Source organism: Colius striatus, chromosome 1 (assembly GCF_028858725.1).
Source record: "Colius striatus isolate bColStr4 chromosome 1, bColStr4.1.hap1, whole genome shotgun sequence".
Taxonomy (NCBI): Eukaryota; Metazoa; Chordata; class Aves; order Coliiformes; family Coliidae; genus Colius; species Colius striatus.
In genome coordinates this window covers 144,037,913-144,063,381 of record NC_084759.1, presented here as the reverse complement: position 1 = coordinate 144,063,381, position 25,469 = coordinate 144,037,913, and the positions used below count along the sequence as shown (strand labels likewise).

The 25,469-nt window shown below is 40.8% G+C and overlaps 1 protein-coding gene across 7 annotated transcripts in view; it reads right to left on the bottom strand.

Moving 5' to 3' along the window:
• Positions 1-25,469, bottom strand: part of LOC104560303 (protein bicaudal D homolog 1) — a 304,772-nt gene that overhangs the window by 89,507 nt on the left and 189,796 nt on the right. The window contains exon 1 of one of the 7 annotated variants that reach the window (XM_062010615.1): positions 15,751-15,909. The exons of the other annotated variants lie outside the window; for them this stretch is intronic. Within the exon in view, the coding sequence (XP_061866599.1) occupies positions 15,751-15,874 (124 nt within the window). The 5' untranslated portion in view covers positions 15,875-15,909. Of the gene's footprint in view, positions 1-15,750; positions 15,910-25,469 lie in introns of those variants that run through there. 7 annotated transcript variants of the gene reach the window in all.

Genomic DNA, 25,469 nt, shown 5'->3' with positions numbered 1-25,469 from the left:
AAAAAGAACCAGTAAAAAAGATTATTTGTATTCCATTATTGAGATGGAATGACACCTCACAACTACATTTCCTTCTCATGTCCTAAAAATATAGCAATTAATTTGTACATCACTCTTTGTTATGCTGCTCAGTCAAAGAGTAACAGCTTAGAAAGTTGCTGAGAAAACTGAGAAACTAATTACTTTGCCAATCGTCAGCAGATTCACTGATGGATTCATATTCAGAGCAGGAAAACTAAGCTTTTGGAGTAGTCTATGAAGGCAACTGTGTAGTGCTAAGTTAGGCAGAACCTAGGAAAACATGAAGGAAGTTGCGCTTGCTGTTTTGTAAAGGCATCTATTGCCATGAAGACTGAAGGCAAAATCAAGTTTTAGAAAGCTTTCACTATTCAGCATAAGTATCCACAATCCAGATATGAAAAAGACAGTACAGGAATTACAGTAAAGGAATTATGACCAGTAATAATCACCTTTAATCCATTTCCAAATGCAGTTTATTCACAATTCCAAATTTTTGTCATTGCTCTCAAGCTCCAAGTTAGCCACTCACAAAGAAATAAATATGTGCGTAAATCACTCTCGTTTTCTATCCTTAGTTCAAAAGTCCAGAATTAAAGTAACATGCTACACTACCACTAAATGTAATCATTTTATCATTAATCATGGATCCATCTGTGAAAGTGCAATTTTTTTTAATAAAGTCTGTGAGGAAACAAACTTATGTTCTCCCTGGTCATATTTCTTTCACCTTGAACATAAAAAAGACTGGGTACGATTAGATACAAATATATAGCTGATAAGGCAGAAATCACCTCACCTTTCATATCACAAGTCCAATTTACAGAGCACCACCATTTCTATTGAATCATAGCATTACCAGGCACGGAATATTTGGAAATTATTCACAGTTAATATAAACCTTAGAGAAATTGCATCTGGTTTACAGGCCATAGGTCAGTACTCAGGAGTTTCAAATGGTTCAAAAAGTTCCACGCATGAACACTCATATTGAATGCAGTTTTTTTTCCACGTCAGCAAGTTTCCTCTTTGGTTAAAAACTACACTGAGTGAGAAACTTCATCTGAACATATATGTAAAAAGACATAGGGAAGCATGCAAAGCAGTTTAGTAACATAATAGGCAGATGGGATGATGACAGTACTCAAGATATACAGACCTGTTGTAATCTGTTAGAGAGTATGTTCCTCCATACACTCACAATCACTCCATAGACAGCTTACACTGTTATCAGTTTTCCACCGAATATGAAAAGCTCAGAACCTCTAAGGAGCTTCTTTGACCTTTAAAGTTATGCCCGTAGCAACTGCTAAATCAAAAAGTAATCTGTATGCCATGCCCATGATCAGTATGAAGGAAAAGCCAAGCCAACTTTGCTGAATCAGAGCCAAATAGAAACACAGCAGTAGGCCCTGCTGTCAGAGCATAGCACTACTAGGGTGGTGCTGCTGGCCACCCCACCAGTTCCATCCCAAAAAACAGCAGCAAGAGTTAGAAAAATGCAACAATCCAACATCTAAAGCTCACTTTCCCCATTGCTGCATGCATACAGTTACTGCAGTGAACGTACTGAAGACAGAACTAGCCTGCAGCTTTTGCATTCTGGTTCCAGCAAGAAAGCCACTTATTATTCTTTTCTTAAGAGAAACTGGGGGACAGTTCAGTGAGCTGCCACAGGGGAAATAAGCTTCTTTTAAATTCAAATATGTTGTCGAGTAATTTACTGCATTGACCATGCCTATCTGTTTTGAGCCTAGTAAGTGCACGATCCCTATATAAGTTTGTGTACCAACACTGAGTGAAATATTTATCTCTGAAGACTTGCCTATATATTGCTGGATTTCATACAATGTTTTATTAGTATTTTTCAATAAGGAGTAATATGCAGCTGCTCATATTTTAAATTTCTATAGGTAACATATACTAATATTGCATTTTCACATTTTCAACATGGCAAGGCACAATTTTGTGTGTAAATCAAAATGATTGAAGTTTTGAAAGGTACTGATTTGAATAAAAATCACTTAAGGTAACTGAGATGGAATGAAATTCAGCTTTAGATTTCAAAACTCAGACTGTCATATGTATAAGGTTAGCATATAGAATTACCTTCATTTTAACCTCTGAGGAGTTGTAAAAGAGGTGCCCTTTTAATTTTCTTTTAACTTCGGTACTTAAATTAGAATTAACAGAATAAGTTCCTTATCTGTCTCCTATTTAATGCAAGTAAACATTTGAGGACATGACAACATTCTCCACAATCCACTAACCAGGAAACAAACATTATACATCTTTTCAGAAAGTTATTTTGGCTGTATATTCCTGAATGAGTCTGATAAGTCCTAATTAGGGAACATGATAATATTTCAAGAAAAAAAAAAAAAAGAGAACTCCATCTCACAAACCCAAAACCCCTCACCTTTCAAGTCAATAAAGAGTAAATGGTAAGAGTCAGTTTTACTATTCTTACAGTCTTGTTGCTAAGGAAAATAAAGTAATCACAGGGAGTGATGAGTTGAGGATAAAAAAAAAAAGGTAGTCTAAGGTCACATAAAAAGACCCCTCTAACTGACTCAATATGCAAAAATGACCTTCAAATTAATTTTTTTTACATAATAATGATTGTAGGAATCACAACAGCAGAATCAAAAAAGGCAGCCTAGAGTAGTTTGCTGTTAAATTAAGTTCTTGTAAGTGAATTCTTTGATTTCTTATTGCACCCAGATGGATCTCATCATGCTACGCAACATATAAGCAAAATAAGAGAAGATAATTCAGCAGATGATTGTACTTTGATTATTCACTCCGCTTTTTCAGAACAAAAAGAGATATTCTTCCTATATTGTGCTGAAGAGGCCATGAAGAGCATGGGAACGGGAAGAGAATCTTGCTGGACAAAGCTCCAGTGGCACACAAGGTCCTGCCTCACCTGCCAGTGCCTTGGCACCCTACAGCTTGAGGCAGGCACTATCCTTCAGATCACATGCAGAAAAGTCAGCCATAGAGCATGATGCTGACTACACAACACTCAAAAAAACACGGCTGAAGTGACCATTTGACAAGTGAAAACTTCAACTTTAAATGACATTTGAGGCACTTAGTTTCTAGGATTTGATTGCTATAGTAATAGGCAAATGTAAATCACTCTGCCAAGTTATCACAAAGACTTTTAAGGAAGTCAGAGAATCAAAATGGAGATGAAATTCTGACTGATAGAAACTTGCCTATAATCTATTAAACTATCATAGAACGGTAGGGTTTCTTCCCAAACAAGATATGCATTCACTAATACCTTCCAGATACAAAATTTGCTTGGTTTATATTTTCTACATAAGTTAAATATGATATGTAAAAGAAAAACTACCCCTGTCACCAATAGAAAGTATTCCAAACCCAATACTAAAAACCTGGCAATTTGATTGTCAGTTGGCTGCCTTTGGCTTCATCCTTGAAGTTGCCATTGGGCTAACAGAGTAGGCAGGTAGCATTACTTACACATATATGAAGGCAGATAATCCTGAAGAACAACCTCAGTTTGTGTAGCACTTGACCCTGTTACTCCATAGACATATAGCAGACATGGTTATTTCCAATGCAAGATAAAAAGCATTAAGAGAAAGCCACTGAATGAAGTGGAGATAAAAACAAAAATCAAGTTAGATGTGGCTAAGAGGCACTGTTTCTGTACAGTCTATCAAATTACATCATGGATTAGATTGACCCCTCTGCTGTTTATATACAGGAAATGCTTTTAAATTATCAGTAAAAGCACCTTGGAAGAACCATTTACACAGCAATGCCTGTGACAAAGCCAAAGCATTGAGAAATCAGCCCCATTGCTACAACAGTGCAGCATCGTAGCTGGATGAAGTCAAAGAGCACTGGGAGCTGACAGCCTAAATGGCATTAGGCACATCCTCCTCAGAGACCTCTGTATTTTCTTAATCACAATTTTTAGTTATTTTTCTACTTTAGATTTGGAAAGTGTTCTGTATTTTCTAGGAACTTTTAGGTAATATTTGTTTAGATTGTCATTGTGTCCCAAACGGTTAAACACTGACCCAATGCTGTTTGTAGAAATAAGAATTTTTAAAAGTAGTCATTTTTTCCCCCTGTGCTAGTTTCTGTCTGTGGCAAGCCACTTACAACATTTGGAATAAAAACAACAAAAAAGCCATCCAAAAAATGCATATCAGACCTCTACTTTACATAACACTGAACTCTCTCAGTCAATCTGCAAGGTCAAGGTTGCAGTCTCTCAAAGTTACCTTCCACGTGCCAAATAATTTTAACTCAACTTCTTTTTAATTTTTTTTTCCACAACAGGATTAAAAAGCAACTAACCAAAAAAATATCCAACTAACCCATACTAACAAGAACCATGTTACAGTTAAGGACCATACTTCCCAAAGAATTAGTTATATAATCAGAATTCAAACAGCAGATCATTCAATGGTACAACATCCACACATCGAAAAAAAGACAGGAGAAGAAGGCAGTATACATTCCACACATATATGATTTGCTTCTTCTCTTTACTGGAATACGTGTTATTCAAGAACTTATAAAGACAGAGGTGTGTTCTTCACTAGCATAGGCTCATCTAGTTTTATTCTATGCAGCTTGTTAGCAGCTGTTGTAAAGCAGTTCAGAACTTTTCATTTAACGTTTAACACACTTACCAGCTATCAGAAGTCTCCTGCCTTCTTTCAGTGTGAGCATACACAGCAATAGAAAGGAGAAATCTAAAAAATCCTTAGGATAAAGACTATTCAGTACCTTGCAGTCAGCTTGCAGTCCTCTCTCCTTACTTCAGGTTACTAAATAGCTTCTGCTTTTCTAATCCCTTCTGTACCACACCTGGTAAAAATCCTTATCAGAAAGCTGATCCTGCAACTACACCCTGAGCCACTGTAAACATTGCATTTTAACTTCAAACAAGCTGCCCTTCCACGTGTACCAATAAAGAAAAAAAAATCCAATTGTAGTACTTCAGGCACCTCAGCTCTGGGTATTTCACTAGTCTCACTCACATTTAGTGTTGCCTATCATCTCACCAACTATAATAAGCATACAGTCCTTGACAATCTTAGCAAGGATGAAACATTCTCACTTTTCATATTTAAAAAGCATTTTTTTTCTTCCTGAAACTGAAGGTAACAGCTTTATTTGATTTCTTGAGGGAGGAAGAATACTTTGAGAAAGTCCTACATTTCCATCCCAAACTATAGATTGGAGGTGGTATGTGGGCACAAAAACAGCCCTAATATTAATGACACAAAGGACTCCCTAAGAATGAACATGGGAAGCAGAGAGAGGCAGGAGTAGGTTTTCTGATTCTTGTATGTACTTCTGTGCTAACAAATAGAGCTGAGCAAGGGCACTGTGGAAAATAGAAGACTGTTAAATATATGCATTCCCATCTACAAGTCATCTACTACTACTTATGTCTCTAATCTCCTTTCCTGGAATGAAAAAGAAGTAGTAATTTTTTTTTTTCCTTAAAACTTTAAATCAGCACTGGTGTGAGCACTCCATACCACAGGGCTGCAGAGGGCATTGTATGTGTTTTCTTTTTTCCTACAGCAAACTCTCTTCAAGTAACAGAAGATTTCTGCAATTTTTTTCCTGATCTGTAGAACATCTCCTAAGCACCTCCAGGCAAAAGGAAACAAATCACAAAGCCTGGCACTGCAAAAGGGAACTAAATGACACTTACTAGACCTGAAAAACATAACTCAAGTTTTCATTTGCAATGCTGTACAGTCACTTCTCTCCAAGTAAGGGTTTGGATTCTGTAACTTCACCATATTTCAGTAGGTAGGAACAACTCCAAGCACTAGCATAGGCTGGAGACTGACCTGCCAGACAGTAGCTACCTGGAGAGGGACCTTGGAGTTCTGGTTGATAATAAACTAAACATAAGCCAGCAATGTGCCCTTGTGGCCAAGAAGGCAAATGGCATCCTGGGGTGCACTGAGTGTCACCAGCAGGTTGAGGGAGGCTCTTCCCCACCTCTACTCTGCCCCGGTAAGACCATATCTGGAATACTGTGTCCAGTTTCAGGCTAATTCAAAAGAGACAGTGAACTTCTGGAGAGAGACCACCAGAGCCCTACCAAGATGATGAGGGGACTGAAACATCTGTCTTAATGAGGAAAGGCTGAGAGACCTGGGGCTACTTAAAGTGGAGAAGACTGAGAACGGACCTTATCAACATGTAGAAATACCTAAATGGTAAGTATCAAGAGGAGGCAGCAAGCCTTTTCTGTAGTGTCTAGTGACAGGATAAGGGGTAATAGACTTAAGCTGGAACACAGGAAGTTCCACTCAAAAATGAGGAGAAACTTCTTTCCTGTAAGGGAGCCCTGGCATAGGCCACCCAGGGAAGCTGTGAAATCTTCTTGGAAGGGTGAACCAACTTTAGCAAGGGGTTGGTCTAGATAATCACTAGAGGTTCCTTCCAACCTCCACCCTTCGGTGATTCTGTGAGTATGCCTAGACACGTTACATGTGAAAAGTTCTGTTCAATTGCTGTGCCTTAGAACCATTCCCCCTGCAGATACTTCAGCAGCATTACTATCCCAGTCTTCCAGACACCACTTTTCTACGTGTCAGCTTTAAAAGGACTTTCCTGTTTGAAAGGACTACATTAATATGCTCTCAGAAAACCACTGTGAAAGTCATGAATTTTAGAGAGTAAGAGTCTGATTTTTTTTTTTTTGGATCAAAGAAGTTTTAGAAAACCGTGAAGGCTTTCTTCTGTGTCATGCAAGAGAATCATGATCTTGCTCACAGTGGTTAAATACCACATGCTATTTCAGATGAGTACTTAATAGATACACCTTGACTCCAGGAGAACAGAAGCATTCAGTAAGGTTTTGGCAAATGTCTTTAGACATCACTGCTTAACCCTGTAGTAAAAAAGAGTAACCTAACAATTTGAGATGTGAGGCAACCCTAGAAATACTCTTCAGTTTTCTAAGTTATGTAAATATTTAAATCAGTGAATATAAGACATGCACATGAGAACTACTTAATCCTTTTTCTTTCCCTTTTTCATTTTAAACCTATCACCTATCTCAACATCTGTGCAAGTTACACATAGCACAAAAAAACTATTAAGATTAGCAAATAGTAGTTATGAAATAATAAAGAGGACAAAATATTCACAGTGGTGAGATACTGTGGTATATACGACATTCCAATATCCTGCTATTACTCGGATTTTTAAAGTAGTAAGCCTACTTTTTTGTTGCAGCTCAACTGCATTTGCTGAATCTGAATCAGAAAAATCCCATATAAAACTAGTTAACTACACAGTTGGTATCAATCACATGAAAAAAAAGCAGAATCACTGTTTAAAGTTTACAGTTGTTAAAAGCAGGAAGTAGTAATTCTCCACAGTTAGGATGAAAAGACACTTTTTTTTTTAAGCTCTATAAAAATCCCTGGAAGAGGTAACTCATTTGTGTTTTGAAGTTCCTTTCAATTCCTTATTAATACAAACAATGTTAATACTGTTCTCATTTCTATGAACAAAAGCCTTTTAATATATCCTGAATAGAAAGAGTCTTTATATGGAACATAAGTAAGATAAACATTTAAAGGGGCAATTCTCCACACTGAACTTAAACACCAAGGGCAGCCCACACCAATATTGGCCAGGTCTCTTACTTGCTATACATTGAAATCAGGATGGATTTTTTTCTCCTTTGACTGCACATCAGGAATATTATTCTGACTATATCCTCTATGCTTGATGCAGGACAGGGAAAGTATACAATGAAGTTTAGAAACAGAGCATGTCCACAACCAGGCACTTGGGTGGTTGTGTTTTGACTTGCTTCATTCAAGCTTCCATTCACCTTAACTACAAAACCCACCAGAGAACACTATGGCAATTATCTCCTGCTACCTGACTGTAGCTTGGCAGTTTCTAAACAGCATGTTAACAGGCAGTTTAGGCTTTAGCATACCCTTCATTTATAAGCCTGGTGAGCATATTTGTCCACTGGATTTAGATGTAGACTAAGAAATGATAAACATTGTTTCCTGCATTATCATGCATAATTCAAGAGAAGGTGAAGGGAATTACAAAGCAACAGTTGAGTCAGATTACCAGAATCTGATGAAAGTTAACTTAAACTTCTGCATTAAAAACCACTCAATTTTCTAAAACGGACAGTTATTTTTAGTAGTAAAGAGAGACAACTTGCTTTCAAATGTTAAACGTGTCTTAACAGAACTGACATAATTTTATATTTTAAATTAGCCCAAACAAGAATGCTCAGTAATTTTATGCAATGATAGCAAGTCTCATTTTATTGTATATACCACAAAAATCTGGTGTTTAGCAAAGCCTCCCCTAGAATCACATTTTCACCCAAGAATCTCCAAGCTTTTGCTTTCAAGACATAAAAGCCCTTTTTTTTTTTTAAGAATTAAGAAGTTACAGGTTTTCAAAGGGCAAGTTAAAAGGACCCCCGAGAACTCTTGAAAACCATCCTCAGATGTCTCTCATCCTACCTAACTTTCTTGAATACTGTAGTACTGCTAGCTCGTAGGGGAATAGGTGAAGTACAAGAGGATTCTACCTTCACAGATGAAATTAAATTTCTTAATGACAGGGGATAGTGTTAGATTAAAGGAAAAGGAATGTACAGTATGCTTGTATCAAGAAGGACATTTTGGCAAGAGTCAACTGAAGAAAAGGCTAGCAGTATAGCTTCAAAAGTCTGAAAATGTTTACATTCTATCAAAATTTTCCTTCTGTATCAGTGACTTCTTTTGATTCTTAAGTCAGCAATTCTGAAGATGAATGTAATTAGCCAGTAAGTTTCATTTCCTAAATCAATTACTGATGTAAATAAAAGTAATGCATATACTAACATTAAATTAAGAAACTGAAGTATCACAGACATGACAGTGAATGGTGGTATGTGACAGCATTCTGATTACTGACTACAAGAAGCTATCATTAAGTTCTTCTGATATAAGACAAAACATTTAAAAAGAAACTTACCTTCAAGTATGATTTGCTTTAACAATTTTGGTTATTTATGGGTTTTTTTAAAGTTTGCTGTAGACCTGAATTCTGAGTTTTGATTTAAAATACCTGTTTCATTGTGGAAGAGAACCTAGGAGCCTGAAACAGCTTAAGTAACTGAATACTTCAGATTATTAGGGAGATAATATACCAATATAACCCTTAAGTAGATAGCGAGAAGCTGCCCTATCCCAGGATACTAGCTGCAGCATAAAGACGAGACACTTCCCACAAGGAACAGCAGCCAGTTGGATGAGGACCATCAGCCAGAACCAGTGGAAAGGATCTCTACACTCCCTCCTTCTTCAGTCTCCACAAGCCATCATGCATGGCCAGGAGGGTGCCAAGTTTTCCAGATCAAGACCTCTCATGCTTCACAGAAACATAAGACACACAAAAGGTGCAGTTAGAAACTTCCTCATTGACTTTTGCTCCAATTATCACAAAGTCCCCAAATAGATGGCACAGAAGGCCCATCCAGGATCCAGCTGGTCCAGAGTAAGCATGCAGCACTAAACCTGAGCCTAGGGCAGGTGCTTGCAGCAGGGCCACCTGCAGCCCTGGTACCATAGCACTAGTGCTCACGGCTTGCAGGTTTGAAATCTCCAGGAGCTGGAGAGAATTACAACATAATTATACAGATACAATGCTGGGTGCCATTCTACCACTATCTGGAAGTCCCTACCATGAGGACTCAGTCACAACAGCAACCAACAGAACCAAGAGTTCAACTAAGAAAAAAAATGGATCTTTAAGAAGGGCAGAAGAAATCCAGGCAGGCTTATTTTAATCACTGGTCATCATTTTCTCTCCCAGATCCTCATCTACATTTGGGCACACCAGCATCTATTAGAGAGGGAGTGCAAATGCCTGCAGTGATTTGTGAGGGGAAGGCTAGACCTGTAAGCCAGCTGCATTATCATCTTTGTTTCACTCAGAAAGCAGGAATAAGTCACAGGATTTCACATCTCGCATTACAGTTCCACCACATCCAGGCTACTTATTTTACATTAACATCTGTGACACACTTAGCATTAATACTTAGTAACTAACACTATTTCATTGCTCTGCCCTGTCTTCTACCCAGTATCTTTTGCCTCCAATTTTAATCCATTTTATGCTCCATTTTACTCAGTGTAATCAGAGGTGTCAGATTGCTCCGAAACTTATTAAATATACATTTCTTTAAAAGTCTGGCTTTGTACACTATTGTAGCAGATATTTTTTTTTCCTCTTCTGCTTTTACTCATTTCTCTGTATCACTTTACTTCTCTGTATTTGTGTGCTGTGACCAGAGCTCTGATTTTTACTTGGTTTGTCAATGTTTCAACAAAGCCTCATCTTTCCTTCACTACATTAATTTCAAAAGTAATTTCTTCTGCTAAAGCCACCTTGGTTTAAATGCTACCTATAAGCCATCTAGTTGAAGAAACAAAAATTCCTCTTTCAATTTCTTCCTTTTACTTGCCTCTGTTATTCATAAAACTACTGTTCAAGGGACGCCCTCTCTAAACAGAATTCTGTCTTTCATTGTCCAAAGTACAGGAGTTTGTTGATAATGACCTGAATATATTGAGCTGTCTGCAGCTATGCATTTCATTAAAAAGATTCGAGCATCAAGAGCTGGAGGCAAAGTTTATTCACAGATTTAACATGATGGAAGGGATGATTCCCATCATTCAAATGTAATCAGCTATTCATCCTGGACGGCCTTCTATTCAGGAGAGATATTGGATTCAGTATCCCATACAGGAACAGAAAGACATTTTTTCCCTTCCTAGAGTCTCAGCTGCAAGATTCACTGTCAGTAATTTCATTGAAATATTGAATTGAGAAGGTTTTTAAGAATATCTACCCCCAGCATTAACAGAACTATTTTAAAATTTGGTTGCTTTGTATTTTTCTTTTCCCTCTGACAAACCCTTCATCCCAAGAAGATGATGTCTTACACAGCTCACGCATAACACTACTTTAAGACATAACAGTACAAAACACGGGAGCTGGATTGCTTTATCACAGATCACACTGTGCTCAAGACATACCGACAAACAGCATCAAATATTGCTCAGTTATGGATGGAATTTTTACTGAAATTCCGGGAGATAAGATAGTCCCTCACCAAGGGGGTGAAAAGTCTGATAACCACAGTCTTAAGCAGCACAGGTATCAACAGACAAGGGACAAAACAGGCAAGGGCAAATCATGCCTTTTTTTTTTTATGAACAGCTTCTTTTCTCAATCTTTATGTACTTGTCACCTAAAAAATAAACACATTCCTTGAGAAACCTCTCCTTTTCCAATCCAGAAATCTCCCAAATATAGTTATTAATTTATCTGCAAAACCAACCAGCTCCTGTGATTTTGTACAAAAAAAATCATTTGTATTGCGTGCACAAACTATTACTTTCCCAATTTCAGCTATGCCTAAAAGGATTTCAGGAATGGCATTTACTAGCATCTCCACAAATTTGCCTTCTTGGAGTATATTCTAATGAAGTCTCCCCAGCAAAGGAGACCTATATTACTGTCAGCAAACTCATATCAAATTGTATCTCGTCCTTGACCCTTTGTGTATTGTCACTAGCAAGCCAAGCAGTGAACACAAATTCTAATTTATTTAAGGAAATCACTACCCTGACCACCAGAAGTCAGTATTACAAGATCAACAACAATCATTGGGTGAAGCTGATGGTGTTGAAACAGGCTAAACAGACACACCAAGCCAACCCAAGATACATATGTGACTTCAGTACTGAATAGTCTATGAACCAAACGGTACGCTATTATTGGCTTTAAAGGGAGCATTTTGATCCTAAATAATGGGAGAAGAATCAGGAGAAGAAAGGAATAAGAAAACAATAGAACTGTCTTGAGGAAGTTAAGTTCTATTTCCTGGGACTTTCAAATAACACATTTGTTTCAATAGGTGGCACGCAAGATTAATTTGGCTCACAGAAACAGGAAGCTCTCTAATAACAGACAGGAAAATGTATTTTAATGTAAGTTCTGTGTAAAGCAACTTTTAATACTTTTTCTCATTTTGAAGGGAGGAGTAGTTAGAAGCAATTTCCTATATATTCACCTTCCTCTCTTAGGATTTTTAAATATCAGCTCTCCTTGATAAATCTCAAGTTCAGAAAAACTTCAAAAACCCTGCATTCACCAGGAAGGCATGTAAGGTAATTAGTTCTCTTTTGCAATGGTCTCTAAAGCATTTACAGATTCCAATCACTGCTTAGATTGGCCCTAATGATCATATAGGTTTTCCCTGAACACACTGTATAGCAATCAGATTTTCAATCACTGCAGACCAGTCAACAAAATGCAATGGGTAATAAAACGCCAGGAGCAAGGAGAATGGCAGTCCAAAGTTCCTTACTTGCTTTTAAAAAACAAAACAACACACAAAAATCCCATCAGGGCACAGTGGTCATTCTAGCTTTTAATTAACACACTCCTGAATAAATATATTTTTCATAGACTAGAGCAGCACACTACTAAGAGTCTCAGTTATCTCCCACTGCAAGACATAAACCCAGAAGTCTGCTGAAGTTTAGTTAACACAAACATATCCACATATCCACAAATATATCCATTTAAAGGCAGAGCTACAACAGTAGTAGCAGAGAGCTATTTTTTTCCTCTGTCAGCGTTTGCAGATACCTTGCTGCAGTGGATGCTGTCCTGAATGCAAATTACCTCATCTCCCTAAGAGGCAAACTGCAATGTCTGAGACTGCCAATAAATGGTACAATGACAACAGACATATATTTAGAGGAAAAGAAAGAGAAGAAGAGTCTAGAAGTGGTGTAAATTTGCACTTCAGTGAACAAAGACAAGGGACCAATGCAAGATTTGAATAGCACAAAACTTAACCTAGACTGTGTGCAGAGAGGATAGACTCTACTGATGGCAGGAAAAAGCTATTTCTTGCTATGAAAGCAAATTACTGTGTCCTTGTGTTCTGAGCTGTGTCTTCACAGCTAAATCAAGTTGACTAGCTGGAGATACAGCCTTCTAGGATAACTTAGTCCATGCAGAATCAAAATAGTGCCATGCTCACACTTTGCAGAGCTTTTGGCTTGTGAAAGGTGCTGAACAAGCAAGCAGTAACCTACACCTGCTTCTTGGCAGAGAGCTCACATTGAGTTAACACACAGAGATGAATTTGAAGAAGATATTTGTTCCAGTTAGTATCAACTCTGAATTCTAATTTAGCAGAAGACTCCAAATCTACACAATTCTCTTGAAAAATAGATTATTAATTGTGCTACTCCACTGAATGTTCTTCTCTAAACTGTCCCCAGATATCAGCCTTGACATTTTCCAGCCATTTCAATATATTTCTGAAAATTCAAGCACTCATTTGTGCATACTTTTAAAGTAACGTCAACTTCTGATGGGAAATAATTGTTTGTTTTGTCGTATAGTCACACGAAATTTTTTCAAACTCAAACATTAAAAAAATTATCTGCAATTTTGCACCTGACAATGAAGCTGAGTAACTTGAACTATAACATGCTGAAGAGCAGAAGGATTTTTCTGTTACAAGTCCAACACTTGGATTGCAAGGCACAACAAAAGACTGATGTTGTAACAGAAACCTTAAGTAGCCCATTTCGGCACAATAAATGTTTTCAAACATCATCAAGAATGGAAATACTACCTGATCTTCTGCCTCACAGCACAGAAACTCTGTGATGTTCCCTACTTCATCAGGTCAGTGTCAAAGGCTGCAAGGAAACTGTTAGTGTATAGAAGTTTCAATGAGTCTTAGAAGTCGTTGCACCAATTAACTAGTCTAACAAGCGTTCCAATATGCCTGCCACATACATAATCCAGCCTTTTTTTCCTAATGTATCTATAAGCAAATGTAGCTCAGCTAATGCATTTAGTTTCTCAAGTTCCTTTCAGGATACAGAGCTGAGACAATTGTCAGAGCTCTGTCCCCAAGCAATAATGTAATTGGTATATTTCACAACACTTGGCAGAGACAAGGAGGTGGGCACTGCTAACTCCTCCTTCCCCCTAAGGTTTTCAAGCAGGTCAAAGGTATACTCCTGCATTAGAAAATCTGTTTAAAATCTAGTTAGCATTTCGTAAGCCAGAAAAGTGTAAATACTTGATTTTTTTTTTTTCTAGGGGAAAGAACACATTCAGCTTTACATGACACCTGGCGATTAAAGTTTCTACTTGCAGAATCAAGACAGTCTGAGCACCTTTTGTCAGCAACAAAAGCAAGTGACTATAAAGAACAGACAAGGAAGCTATGAAGCTATCTTAGGATTCTAGGATGTCAGAGCACAAGGTGCAATGGCCTCTGCCCATGGGAGAAGTAAGGATGCAAAGTCCCACTAAAATAAATGAAATTATTTGCATACACAAGGTTTCTTCACCTCATTTTAGAAGAGAAATGGATTATGAATGAGAGAGAGGGAGAATTTATGTACCTCCATGAGAAAAGCCCAGAATTATCAACGAGTCTCCCTTTTATTTCCCACCTTTGGGTTCACTTCCTTACCTTAATTTTGTAAGCACACCTCTATTAGAGGAGAAAGAAATCAGTAAGCTTACATACTACAAATACAGCTACAAATTCCGCTTTCCCAATGTAAATATGCAAGGAAAGCCTTGAGGAAAAAACATCATCCCACTAACAATAAAAAATTGTGGGTTCATGTGCACATTCAAAGTTGCTACACGTTAAAGCCAAAATAAAGCACACTATGAACAGTGTGGCCAGCCTGTTCTTATCTGTGCAGACTCATTGTTAAATAAAGCAGACCTCTTGCCCAGAAATTTGGGAAAAGGCACTCCCCAAGCAAAACATCCCACCCTTGTATTTGACATGTTTCACTCCCAACAATATAACAAGCATGTTGGAAAGTGAGCTTTATTTCATTAACTGTGTCCTTCCACATCCAATAAACCAAGCTGCTGTGACATCACAAGCATGTCACATCTGTTGGCACCTGAGAGTCGCAGGATTTAGACACATAAATGGGTGTGTGCATTAACTCACTCATAAGCAACAACTTTCTGAAGTTTGGATTCCACAATATCTTAGTTATACAGCACGGCCAAGGTAATGCAGATAACCAGTCTAAGCTGACTGGCCCTTTTCGGAGGACAGCACTGATGTCGTACCATCTGTCCTCTGAAGAATAACAAGTCAAACAAGTCTAACACAGGTTTTTTGCTGAAGGGGGTAAAGAAAGAGGCAGCCAGGAGGACAGGCGTGAGGCGTGGGTCTGTCAAACCAGAGAGACTGCTTTCCTGCCCCTCTCAAGCGCTGTTCAAACTACAGCTTAAGAACATTTCACACCGAGGGCCCGGCGGGCAGCCCCCTCCCCGGCTCAGCCTCTCCGAGAAGAAGCTTCACAGCCGCCACGGCACTGGCGGGGCCAGTCACGCCAGACCCCCTCTTCACCGCACAGGCACGCACGCCGAGAACTGATGAAGCAAGCCTCCTCCCCGACTCTGACGGGGAAACACTACCTTCTGTTTACGCAAACGGCCCGCCGCCAGGCGAACTAGCGGAGGAAGGCTGTAGGAGCCAGTTCGCACCATACCGCACTCACATAGCAGACCGACCCGGGCAGGCCGGTGTCGCTGCCTTCCCCGCTCAGTCCGGGGCCAGCGGGCCCCGTGCCGTTTCCCCCCGCCGATACTCCCCCCCGTTACCTGCGGGCGTCCTCCGCGCTGGGGGCCCCGCCGGGCAGGTGGGCACTGCTCCGGTTGCGGCGCCGGGATTGGATTTCCTGCGGATCGCCACCCGCCTGAAGCGCACGCCCTCGGCTCTGCTCATCCTCGGGACGCGGGAAGAGAGGGAGAGAGGCAGAGTGAGGGGGGAGAGCCGCGGCGTCCTGAGCGCCCCGAGCGCCCCGGGGCCGACGGAGCCCCGAGGGCAGCGTCCGCCTCTCTCCCCGGGCGCCTCCCGCTCACCTGCCCGCCGCTCCCCGCCTCTTCCCTCCTCCCCAGCACCTGACCGGCGCCTCCTCCCGCCGCCCTACCCTGCGCTACCTGCCCGGCAGCCGCTGGCCCCGGCCGGCGAGCATGGCGAGCTACGACCCTCCGCCGCCCATCCCGTCCCAAGCCGGGGCTGCGCGGCAGCTTCCCTAAGGCGGGCAGCGGCGGCGCGAGTTCCCCCCGCAGCCCACGCTGGGAAGATCCCCCGGGGGCCCGCGCACCTGTGCCGCTTCCTCCTGGCCGGCACCGAGTCCGTGGCCGCGGTAAGCCCCGTTCACAGACGCACACACGGTGCCCGTGAGCTGCTGCCTTCTCTCACTGTTCACCTCTGAAATGGTTTCACTGGCAGAGGAGGTCCGATTCCTCTAAGATTTATGGGTGGACATAAAGAAGTTGGCCAGAATATAGTCCCCCTCTTCCAACGAGAAAATTCTCAAAGACGTCAGAGCCTTACTTAAAAGTGAGTTTTGATGCCAGGGATGAAGCTGCAATACTTACATCAAGAACAATTCCAGCTAAAACGCTTAATTCAGGCCAAAGCTGTTGCCTCTCTCAAAACGTTCATCAATCTTTACTTTAAAAAGGCTGTGCTGCTGTGAGACCTGGCATTAGGTTCACTTATATAGCAACAGCATCTGAAAGCACCTACTTACCTCCTTAACTGAGACATGATGTTTAGAGGCAGAACATCTCCACCTGTGCCACCATGAGAGTGGGTAGCAGCAATCCATGATAGGCAGGATGAAAGGCTTTGAGTCTGTTGATGTGGTACAGTTAGAGGCAGACCAGTTACAAAGCAGTGCTCCCACTACACAGGGATTTCCTGGGCTTTGGAAACCTCAGGTTTTAGAGCTTTTTTAAAAGAAGATGGCATCCTCTTTTTTAACATGCTGTCTCATTTGCTATCAGCCATGCTTGGAGGATTTCCTCACGAAAGAGGTGGAATGTGATCAGCTACATTCCAAAGATGTTATCCCTTTAGGAATAGTCCAACATAACTTTCAGCTGCCGGACGTCCATAAATTGCTGGGGCTTAGAAGAATATTCTGGGGAAGTACCCCTCTGCTCTTGCCCTGCTCTTATGTCTTTTTCTTGGCCACTATTAGAGATGAGAATTGGGCAAGACAGATCTTTTGTTTGACCCATACAGCTGCTCTTAATGCTCTTACCTCTTCAGTAATAAGATTTCATGGACTGCTCAGGCAAGCTGCTGGCTTTGCAACTTCCTTATCTCCTGAGGGACGTAGATACCTTTCGTCAGCACCTGCAAAGTCATGCATGCAACATGGCCACATTTGTATGGGGTAACCACATGGTGAGGCATCACCTTCCTCCAGAGTCCTGTGCTACAGTATGAGGCTCATCCTGAGCAAGCCCTTTCCAGCTGACTTGGCACGCAGGACCCAACAGTAACAGCTTCTCCTGATGTCAAGGAACTACCCATGTGAAGCATCAATCACATCTGACCCATGGGAGGCACGGCGGCAGGGAGAGGCTGTGGTATCATGTGTCACATGTGGCAGCAAGGAATTGTGAGGAGGAAGTCAAATGAGTGAGTCTTCCGCTTTCAGGGTTAGAGAGCAGGTCAGCAGCAAGCACAAGAGGAAACTGCTGCAGCAGGGACATCCACCATGTGTGAGATGGATTTCAAGTCTTTTGGTCTCGTGAAACCATTCTCTCCTAGAAGAAGGTTGATATCTTAAGGCCTCTTCTTTCATTTCCCACTAAAAATGAGGCAGCCAGATCACCTCCTGGATGTCTGTGCTTACAATTGCAAACATTAGGGTTTACTTTTGCAAATATACAAAAAAGCAGTGACTCAGAGGTAAAAGACTGATTTATTTCCTGACTTCAGTCACTCAACCTGGGCTGGGCATATGGAGGTGGATATACATGTGTTATGAAGCGCGGTAGTACTTGCTGACTTTATTGCAATGAGCTAGAGATTCTTGTAAACTTTAACTACCTACGGTTCATGCATATGCACCAAGGATCAATCATTAACTCATTCAGATAAAAGTCTTCTTCCAGAACACTGGTGTGTATTTAAATCTTCCCCTGGACTCAGACCAATTCTAGTACTAAGTAATCTTTAGTATTACCAATTTGAGCAAGAGGCAGAGAACCTTTCGCTAACAGTTCTCAAAGCACTTCACCAAGGAGGAAGTATCAGCTTCTCTTGACAGAATCACAGAAAGTTAGGGATTGGAAGGGACCTTTAGAGATCATCTAGTCCAACCTCTCTGCTAAAGCAGGTCCACCAAGGTCAGGTCACACAGGAACACGTCCAGGTGGGTTTTGAAAACCTCCAGAGAGGGAGACTCTGCAACCTTCCTGGGCAGCCTGTGCCAGGGCTCCCTCACCCTTACAGTAAAGAAGCTTTTCCCTGGGTTTAAGTGGAACTTTTTGTGTTCAAGTTCCTGTGCATTACCCCTCGTCCTGTCACTGGACACTACAGAAAAAAAGTGTTGCCCCATCCCCTTGACATATACCTTTTAAATACTTGTAGGTATTAATGAAGTCCCTGCTCAGTCTCCTCCAGGCTGAACAGTCCCAGATCCTGCAGCATTTCCTCATAAGAAAGATGCTCCAGGGGAGGAAGAATAGGAAGAAAGGTGATTTTTTCAAAGTTGTCCAAGACATGAGGACTGGCTGATTCCCCAGAAGGCTGTGCTGCCATTCATCAGGATCTCGACCGGCTTGAGAACTGGGCAGAGAGGAATCTCATGAGGTTCAACAAGGACAAGTGCAGAGTCCTGCATCTGGGAAGGAACCCCCATGCACCAGTACAGGCTGGGGGTCAAACTGCTGGAGAGCAGCTCTGCAGAGAGAGACCTGGGAGTCTTGATTGATAATAAGCTAAATATGAGCCAGCAATGTGCCCTCATGGCCAAGAAGGCCAATGGCATCCTGGGATGCATCAAGAAGAGTGTGGCCAGTAGGTCAAGGGAGGTTCTCCTCCCCCTCTACTCTGCCCTGGTGAGGCCTCATCTGGAGTCCTGTGTCCAGTTCTGGGCTCCTCAGCTCAAGAGGGACAGGGAAGTGCTGGAGAGAGTCCAGCGCAGGGTCACCAAGATGATCAGGGGACTGGAACATCTTCCTTATGAGGAAAGGCTGCGGGAACTGGGGCTGTTTAGTCTGGAGAAGAGGAGATTGAGGGGTGATCTTATGAACATTTATAAATATCTAAAGGGTGGGTGTCAGGAGGTTGGGACATCCCTTTGTTTTGATGGTATCTAGCAACAGGACACAAGGGGTAATGGGATGAAGCTGGAACACAAAAAGTTCCATTTAAACATAAGAAAGAACTATTTCACTGTGAGAGTGATGGAGTAGTGGAACAGGCTGCCCAGAGGGGTTGTGGAGGCTCCTTCCTTGGAGGTCTTCAAGACCCACCTGGACACGTTCCTATGCGACCTGATCTAGGTGACCCTGCTTCTGCAGGAGGGTTGGACTAGATGATCTCTAAAGGTCCCTTCCAACCCCTACCATTCTATGATTCTATGATTCTATGTCAGTACAGGAGGAATGAAAGTGAGATTGAAAATAGGTGATCTTTCTCTGTTTCTCTTATAGGTGCTAACTTGATAGAGATCAACTTTAATATTAGCCGATTTCTCGATGGCTAATCTTTTTATAATTAGCAGTTTTCATCAAACTTTGTACTTGCTTCTTTAAACACGGAGCTCTGCTCCTGGAAGGAAAGCAGCTAGGGAAGCAAGGGCAAATGCACACACCTCACGAGTTCCAACCAAAGGTTAGGAACTATGTTAATTTTGTTTTCTGTAATATTATCAGTGAGTGGTAACTTATTACAATGTCACTCTGGAAAATAAAAGTCACTTCAGAAAAAAAGAATCGTGACAACTCTGTGGCATTCGAAGATTCATCACAAAAGTTCACATTCTTGAGAAAATCCTTCTGAAGCATGTTGATCTATTTAAAGCAGTGAGGTGACAGACTGTGATACTAAAAAAAAAAATCACACAGTCAATAAATTCATGGTAATTGCAGAGTATTTGTACACTGCAGCATGGTACAGGCTTCTCACGAGTAGCTTGTTTCTTTTTAGTTAGGCACAGACCTGAAGCAGCTGGTTCAAGCTGGCTCTGAACTGCCATACACCAGCAGCGGTTCCGTTCTGCCTGCTTCAACAGGATAACCACCGCCTGCCCCTTCTGGCATGCCCTTCCTCCTCTTTTATACTCTGCTCTCAATCTCTCTTGTTCTCCATCTCCAGGGACAGAGAGTCTTTTGGCAAAGTCAGCAAGAGGAAAAACATTTTTCTGAGTGTAGAAAGTCAATCTGAGATAACTATTGTCTTGAGAAACATCACACTAAATGATTGAAAATTTACTATAATAACTGGAGAAGGGACACAAGAACAGAAAAACAAGCTTAGATATAGACAGTACTGCCAATATTGCTTTAAATATATGAAGGTCGGAAAAGGACACTGCTTGAATAAAAACCTTGCAGCATACCTCCCACCCTTGGCAAAGTGAGGGAATAGTTACATATGCTTCTGTTCTACAGTAACTGAGGTAAACGAGTAAGCCAGAGATAACCCTTTCAAGTGTGGGCAATAGCTGGGCCACGGGGCTCCAAAGCTTTCTGTAGGTGTGGTGAGAAATGCAGTGGTGGAGACTTGATTTAATGATACCAATTTGCCTGTGGGAGGAACCACAGGAACCCTATGGAAACACACAGAGGTGTAGAACGAAGGCAACAACAGTTGGCAAGGTTTAGCCTCAAGAAAAATTTGAAAGAGTGCTCTGGCATGTGAAAGGCTTGCAAACTCTCATCTCATGCTGCTGGAGCCCCAAAGCGTTCAGGGAAACAGGACTTTACAGGCAGTCTTTGTTTAGTTGGTGAGAAAACAAATGCTTCACTTTGTATGTAAACCACTGTTCCTCCAGAAAACTTAATTGTATTAACCTTTTCTTCTCATAATGAAAATAGACTTCAGAAGACTTGATTTTTACTAACTCCTTGAGTGAGACTGTTTCTATTGTTGCATCTGGTCAAGTTGCTTTATGATTGCTGGAGTTTATTTTCTTCTCAGTTATACAATAAGTCTGTTCCTGGATTCACTTTAAGACATCTAGCTTTGATTTCTGAGTACTAACTTGTGCTGTACCACTCAGTAAATTTATGTAGTAACATAGTTTTAGAGCATTAATCTACAGAACCCAGAGAAAGAAGATGCATGAACTCAGCACCTAAAAAACCACAACATGTATAGTGTTTCTAAAGATTAAAACATTAGCTTACTTAGAGTAACTTATTCCGAGCTGACTTGGACAGCTCTAAATTACTCTTTGAGGTCTTGACAGAAAAATGCTATTCTCTGTTAGCCATGAAACTCCAAATAAAAGCTAAAATTAAAATGGAGCTGATAATATAGAACATCCATACTTAAATGTATAGCTTACCAAGCCAAGTCCTGCCTAAGTTAGGGTACAGCTCATTGTACCTTTTGAATCTTCTGTGAACTGTATATGATACGACCCACAAACCAGTTCTGCCGGCAGGCAAGTATAATGAAGAACAGGAACTGATAAAGCGAAATATAGAGGAGGGAAGTAATTAGAGTAATTAGAGAAGAATCTCACTCATCTCAGGCCCTCATGCGCATTGCAGATGAAAAGTCTCTTTGGATAGCAGCAGCAGTTACAATGCACAAAACAGCTTCAGTGTGTGGGATAAGAGATACAGAGTGTATGCAAGTAAATTCAAGGCAGATACCTAAACTCAGTTAAATCATCAGGCAAATACAGAATCTGGCATTAATAGACTTTCAGCCTGAGGCTGGAGACTTTGGCCTCTTAGCTTGGGGAGTGGCTTACAAAATGAGAGTCACTGAAGACTGATGCTTCTTCGCTGTGCAGCACTCAGCCTGTGTATATGAGAACACAGAATCACAGAATCATAGAATGGTAGGGGTTGGAAGGGGCCTTCAGAGATCATCCAGTCCTACCCCCCTGCAGAAGCAGGGTCACCTAGATCAGGTCGCATAGGAACGTGTCCAGGCGGGTCTTTAAGACCTCCAAATGAAGGAGCCTCCACACCTCCCTGGGTAGCCTGCCAGGGCTCCCTCACCTGAACAGTGAAATAGTTTTTTCTTATGTTTAAACGGAACTTTTTGTGTTCCAGCTTCATCCCATTACCCCTTGTCTTGTTGCTAGATACCATCAAAAAAAAAAAGGATGTCCCAACCTCCTGACACCCACCATTTAGATATTTGTAAACATTAATAAGTTCTCCCCTGAGTCTCCTCTTTTCTAGGCTAAACAGCTCCAGATCCCACAGCATTTCATGTTCAATGTATATATAACATTATGTATACAAGTGTATATACATATATATACACTTATATACATAATGTATACCATTTTGCTGGCTTACACCAAAAGATGCACCCAGCTCTTTTGTTACTCCCCACAGAAAAGTCTAGAACATGTCATATCTTAAGAATGGCTTTGCTTCCCCATGAGGAGGAGCTGCAGCTTCAACAACATCAATTTCAAACATCAAAAGCAACCTATGGCAAGCACTGCAGGGGGAGATTAGACAAATCGTAGGTATTAACTGTTGGAACAAAAAAGGACGGGTAGTTAGCCCTCAGAAGAAAATTAATGGCAGTTTGTTTTCAGCAGACAATAAAGTTTCTAATGCAGATCTCTGTTCTGTCTTGCTTGACTGTATAAAGAGGAACACCGTTGTGTTTTCTTTGTTTCCTCCTGTTATTTTGGACTCTGTCAAAGATACTTATGGGTACTACCCAGCAGCATATTTTGTCCGCTTCCAACCGTTGTGATAAAGAATCCTCTTTATACCCCTCACCACACAGAAGACCGGCAGGCGAATGCTAACGTGGAGTCCTGCAAGAACAGCACTATGATAATCAAAGGAAGAAATGTTTCTACTACATACTGCTTCAAGCGTTAATTTTGTCTTACTCCATTTTTGCTGCACAGAAGCATCTTGGCTATTGTGGCAAAATCTTGGCATTTATTGAAAACACGTTGAGATAAAGCTATTACACGTATCTCTTAGTTTCACTGAAGAATTACTGCTTAGAGGGAATAATTACTATTTAATCAGTTTTGTTATATGTCTTGTAGAACAGCATTCATTTAGTAAAGATTGACTGCTTTCAGAAGTCAGAATATTCTTCATTATAGAATCATTTTGGTTGGAAAAGACCTTTAAGATCATAGAGTCCAATTCCACCACCAAGTCCATCAAGTCCATTATCACCACCACAAATTAATGATATACATTTCCCACTATTCAATTAATGTCAGATGTTTAGATACCATTAGTAACAGTGCTTTGGCTTTGATTTGCATTAACTACAGGTGAAACCAAGCTTCCATGAGGTTATGTAAGTAAAAAGGAGAGAGAAAGCAAGCTATACTGGAGAAAATGTTCTCCTCTTATTTCTCCACGACAACCAACAGACTCTGTGAAAAAAAACCCAGTTTTAAAAAACATAGTCTCAGCTCCCCATCTGAGATATTTTATTGAGGGGGGATTGATTCCTAGGGTAAGAGTGGCAATTGTTTTAGGTGTACCTCACATCCAAAATCAATAGTCTCTCTAGCTTTTTTCACTAGAGCTTTTTCACTCTCTAGTTAATTTCCCTGTAGAAAATTGGAAATCAATAAATTAGCCAAAACTGTTCCTGATAAGGCTCACAAGTTCCTTGGCATCTGATGGCACGATCCTGGAAATGCTTTTCTTAGAGGTTGCTAGGGAGCCAACACTGGGCTTTGCTAATCTGCTGATGTTGGGAGCAGCAGCTACTACCCACCATCTTGTCTGGGTCCTGAAACTTCTTCCTTTCCTCAGAGGGGCCCATGCCTGGTTAGGTGGTGTGGCAGTTGGTAGCAACTCCTGGGGGAAAGATGACAGCTTGTGTGGAAGGAGCTGGTGGCTGCTATGAGCTGTTCCTCTGGTGTGCTCCCTATGGAGGGTTCACAAGCTCCAGGAAGGGCTGCAGCTGAGATCAGGGGCTCTATCTTCATGGAAACGTGTGACTGTGAAACTGAGTGGTCTTTGATATTGCTTTGCATTTATTCCTGATGCCTAGCCTGAATTTCACTCTCTTTTTCTGTCGGTGCTAAGACGTATGGAATCCTACTTTGTTTAAAGAGCTGTGTGCTGCTAAGGTGCTGTATACATTAATTTTTAACCATTTTCTCTCTATAAATGCTTACCTGAACAGTAAGGCAAATGTTTTGGTTCTCTCCTTAACAAATTAACACCTGGAGAGCAACTGGCTGGTAAAACATGTTGTGAAAAGAAAGACATAATTATTACTTCCAGTTCTGGAAGAGAATATACCTGTCTAAATATTGCAGTACTCCCTTAACTTTGTTTCTTTTCCTTACAGTAAATATCAAGCTGTTAGGTACTTAAGATTGCCTCTAATGAGGCATATGGTACATGCACAGGAGTTTCAGCAGGCTTCTCAATAATTTATAGTGACTTAAAACAGAGAAACTTCAAAGCTGTTGCTACATTTGCAGACTCCTCTAAGTTAGCTTCATCTACCTTTGTTTTTTCCTCATTCTGTTCCACATTCCACACTCTCCCTTGGATCTTTCTGGCCTAAAATGTGATTATTTGGAGCAAAGGCCGTGAAAAGGATATAAATGCTGCCTCAGTTCCATTTAAACTTACTGCTGTATCCTGAATCTGAAAAATAACATTCCATTCATATTTACGATTCTTAAAACTTATTTTTACCTCTAGAGATCTAACATTGTCTAATTTTGGAATTCAGTACTTCAGGCAAATTTTACAGTATACATCCAAGGCTCTATGTGCTGCAAATGGCTGTAACTTTACCGTATTGAAATGTGGCATGCTTTTGTACTCAAGAATAAATAGCACCAAGCATAACTTCATAGACAAGGGGTCAGAAACTTCAGAATCTGAATTCGATCTCTAAGATTTATATTCATGATTTTGACACAGCCTTTAAAGGGATGTAGTCACTCTAAAGGAAATTCAAGTTCTCTACCAGAAAAAGAATATCTGTATTTTACTGAGCTAACATTGTTGGGAGAAGAAAAGTTTTCCCATGTTTAGGCAATGTTTTCATCTTGGGCCTAGTGAGTCACATTTGCCTTTTTGGTTTACAGTCCTGGCAGACAGTCAAGAGGAGGGCACAGGTCTGAGGAAATTAAAACCAGGCAGTGGCTGTTAAACCTCAGTTATTTATAGTGAAGATCTATTAATACCAAGCACTGCAGAAACAGGGAATGAGCTCTGAACCAGCACGCTGTCAAGCAATGCAGGTTGTGGAGGTGGCTGTGTACCAGACATGCACTAAATAACTCACCTTGCTGGCAGCACCTGGCTACCCCATCTAAAATTACTTAGACATTCCAGTGTGTGGATGGTGGATGGATGTGGAGAGC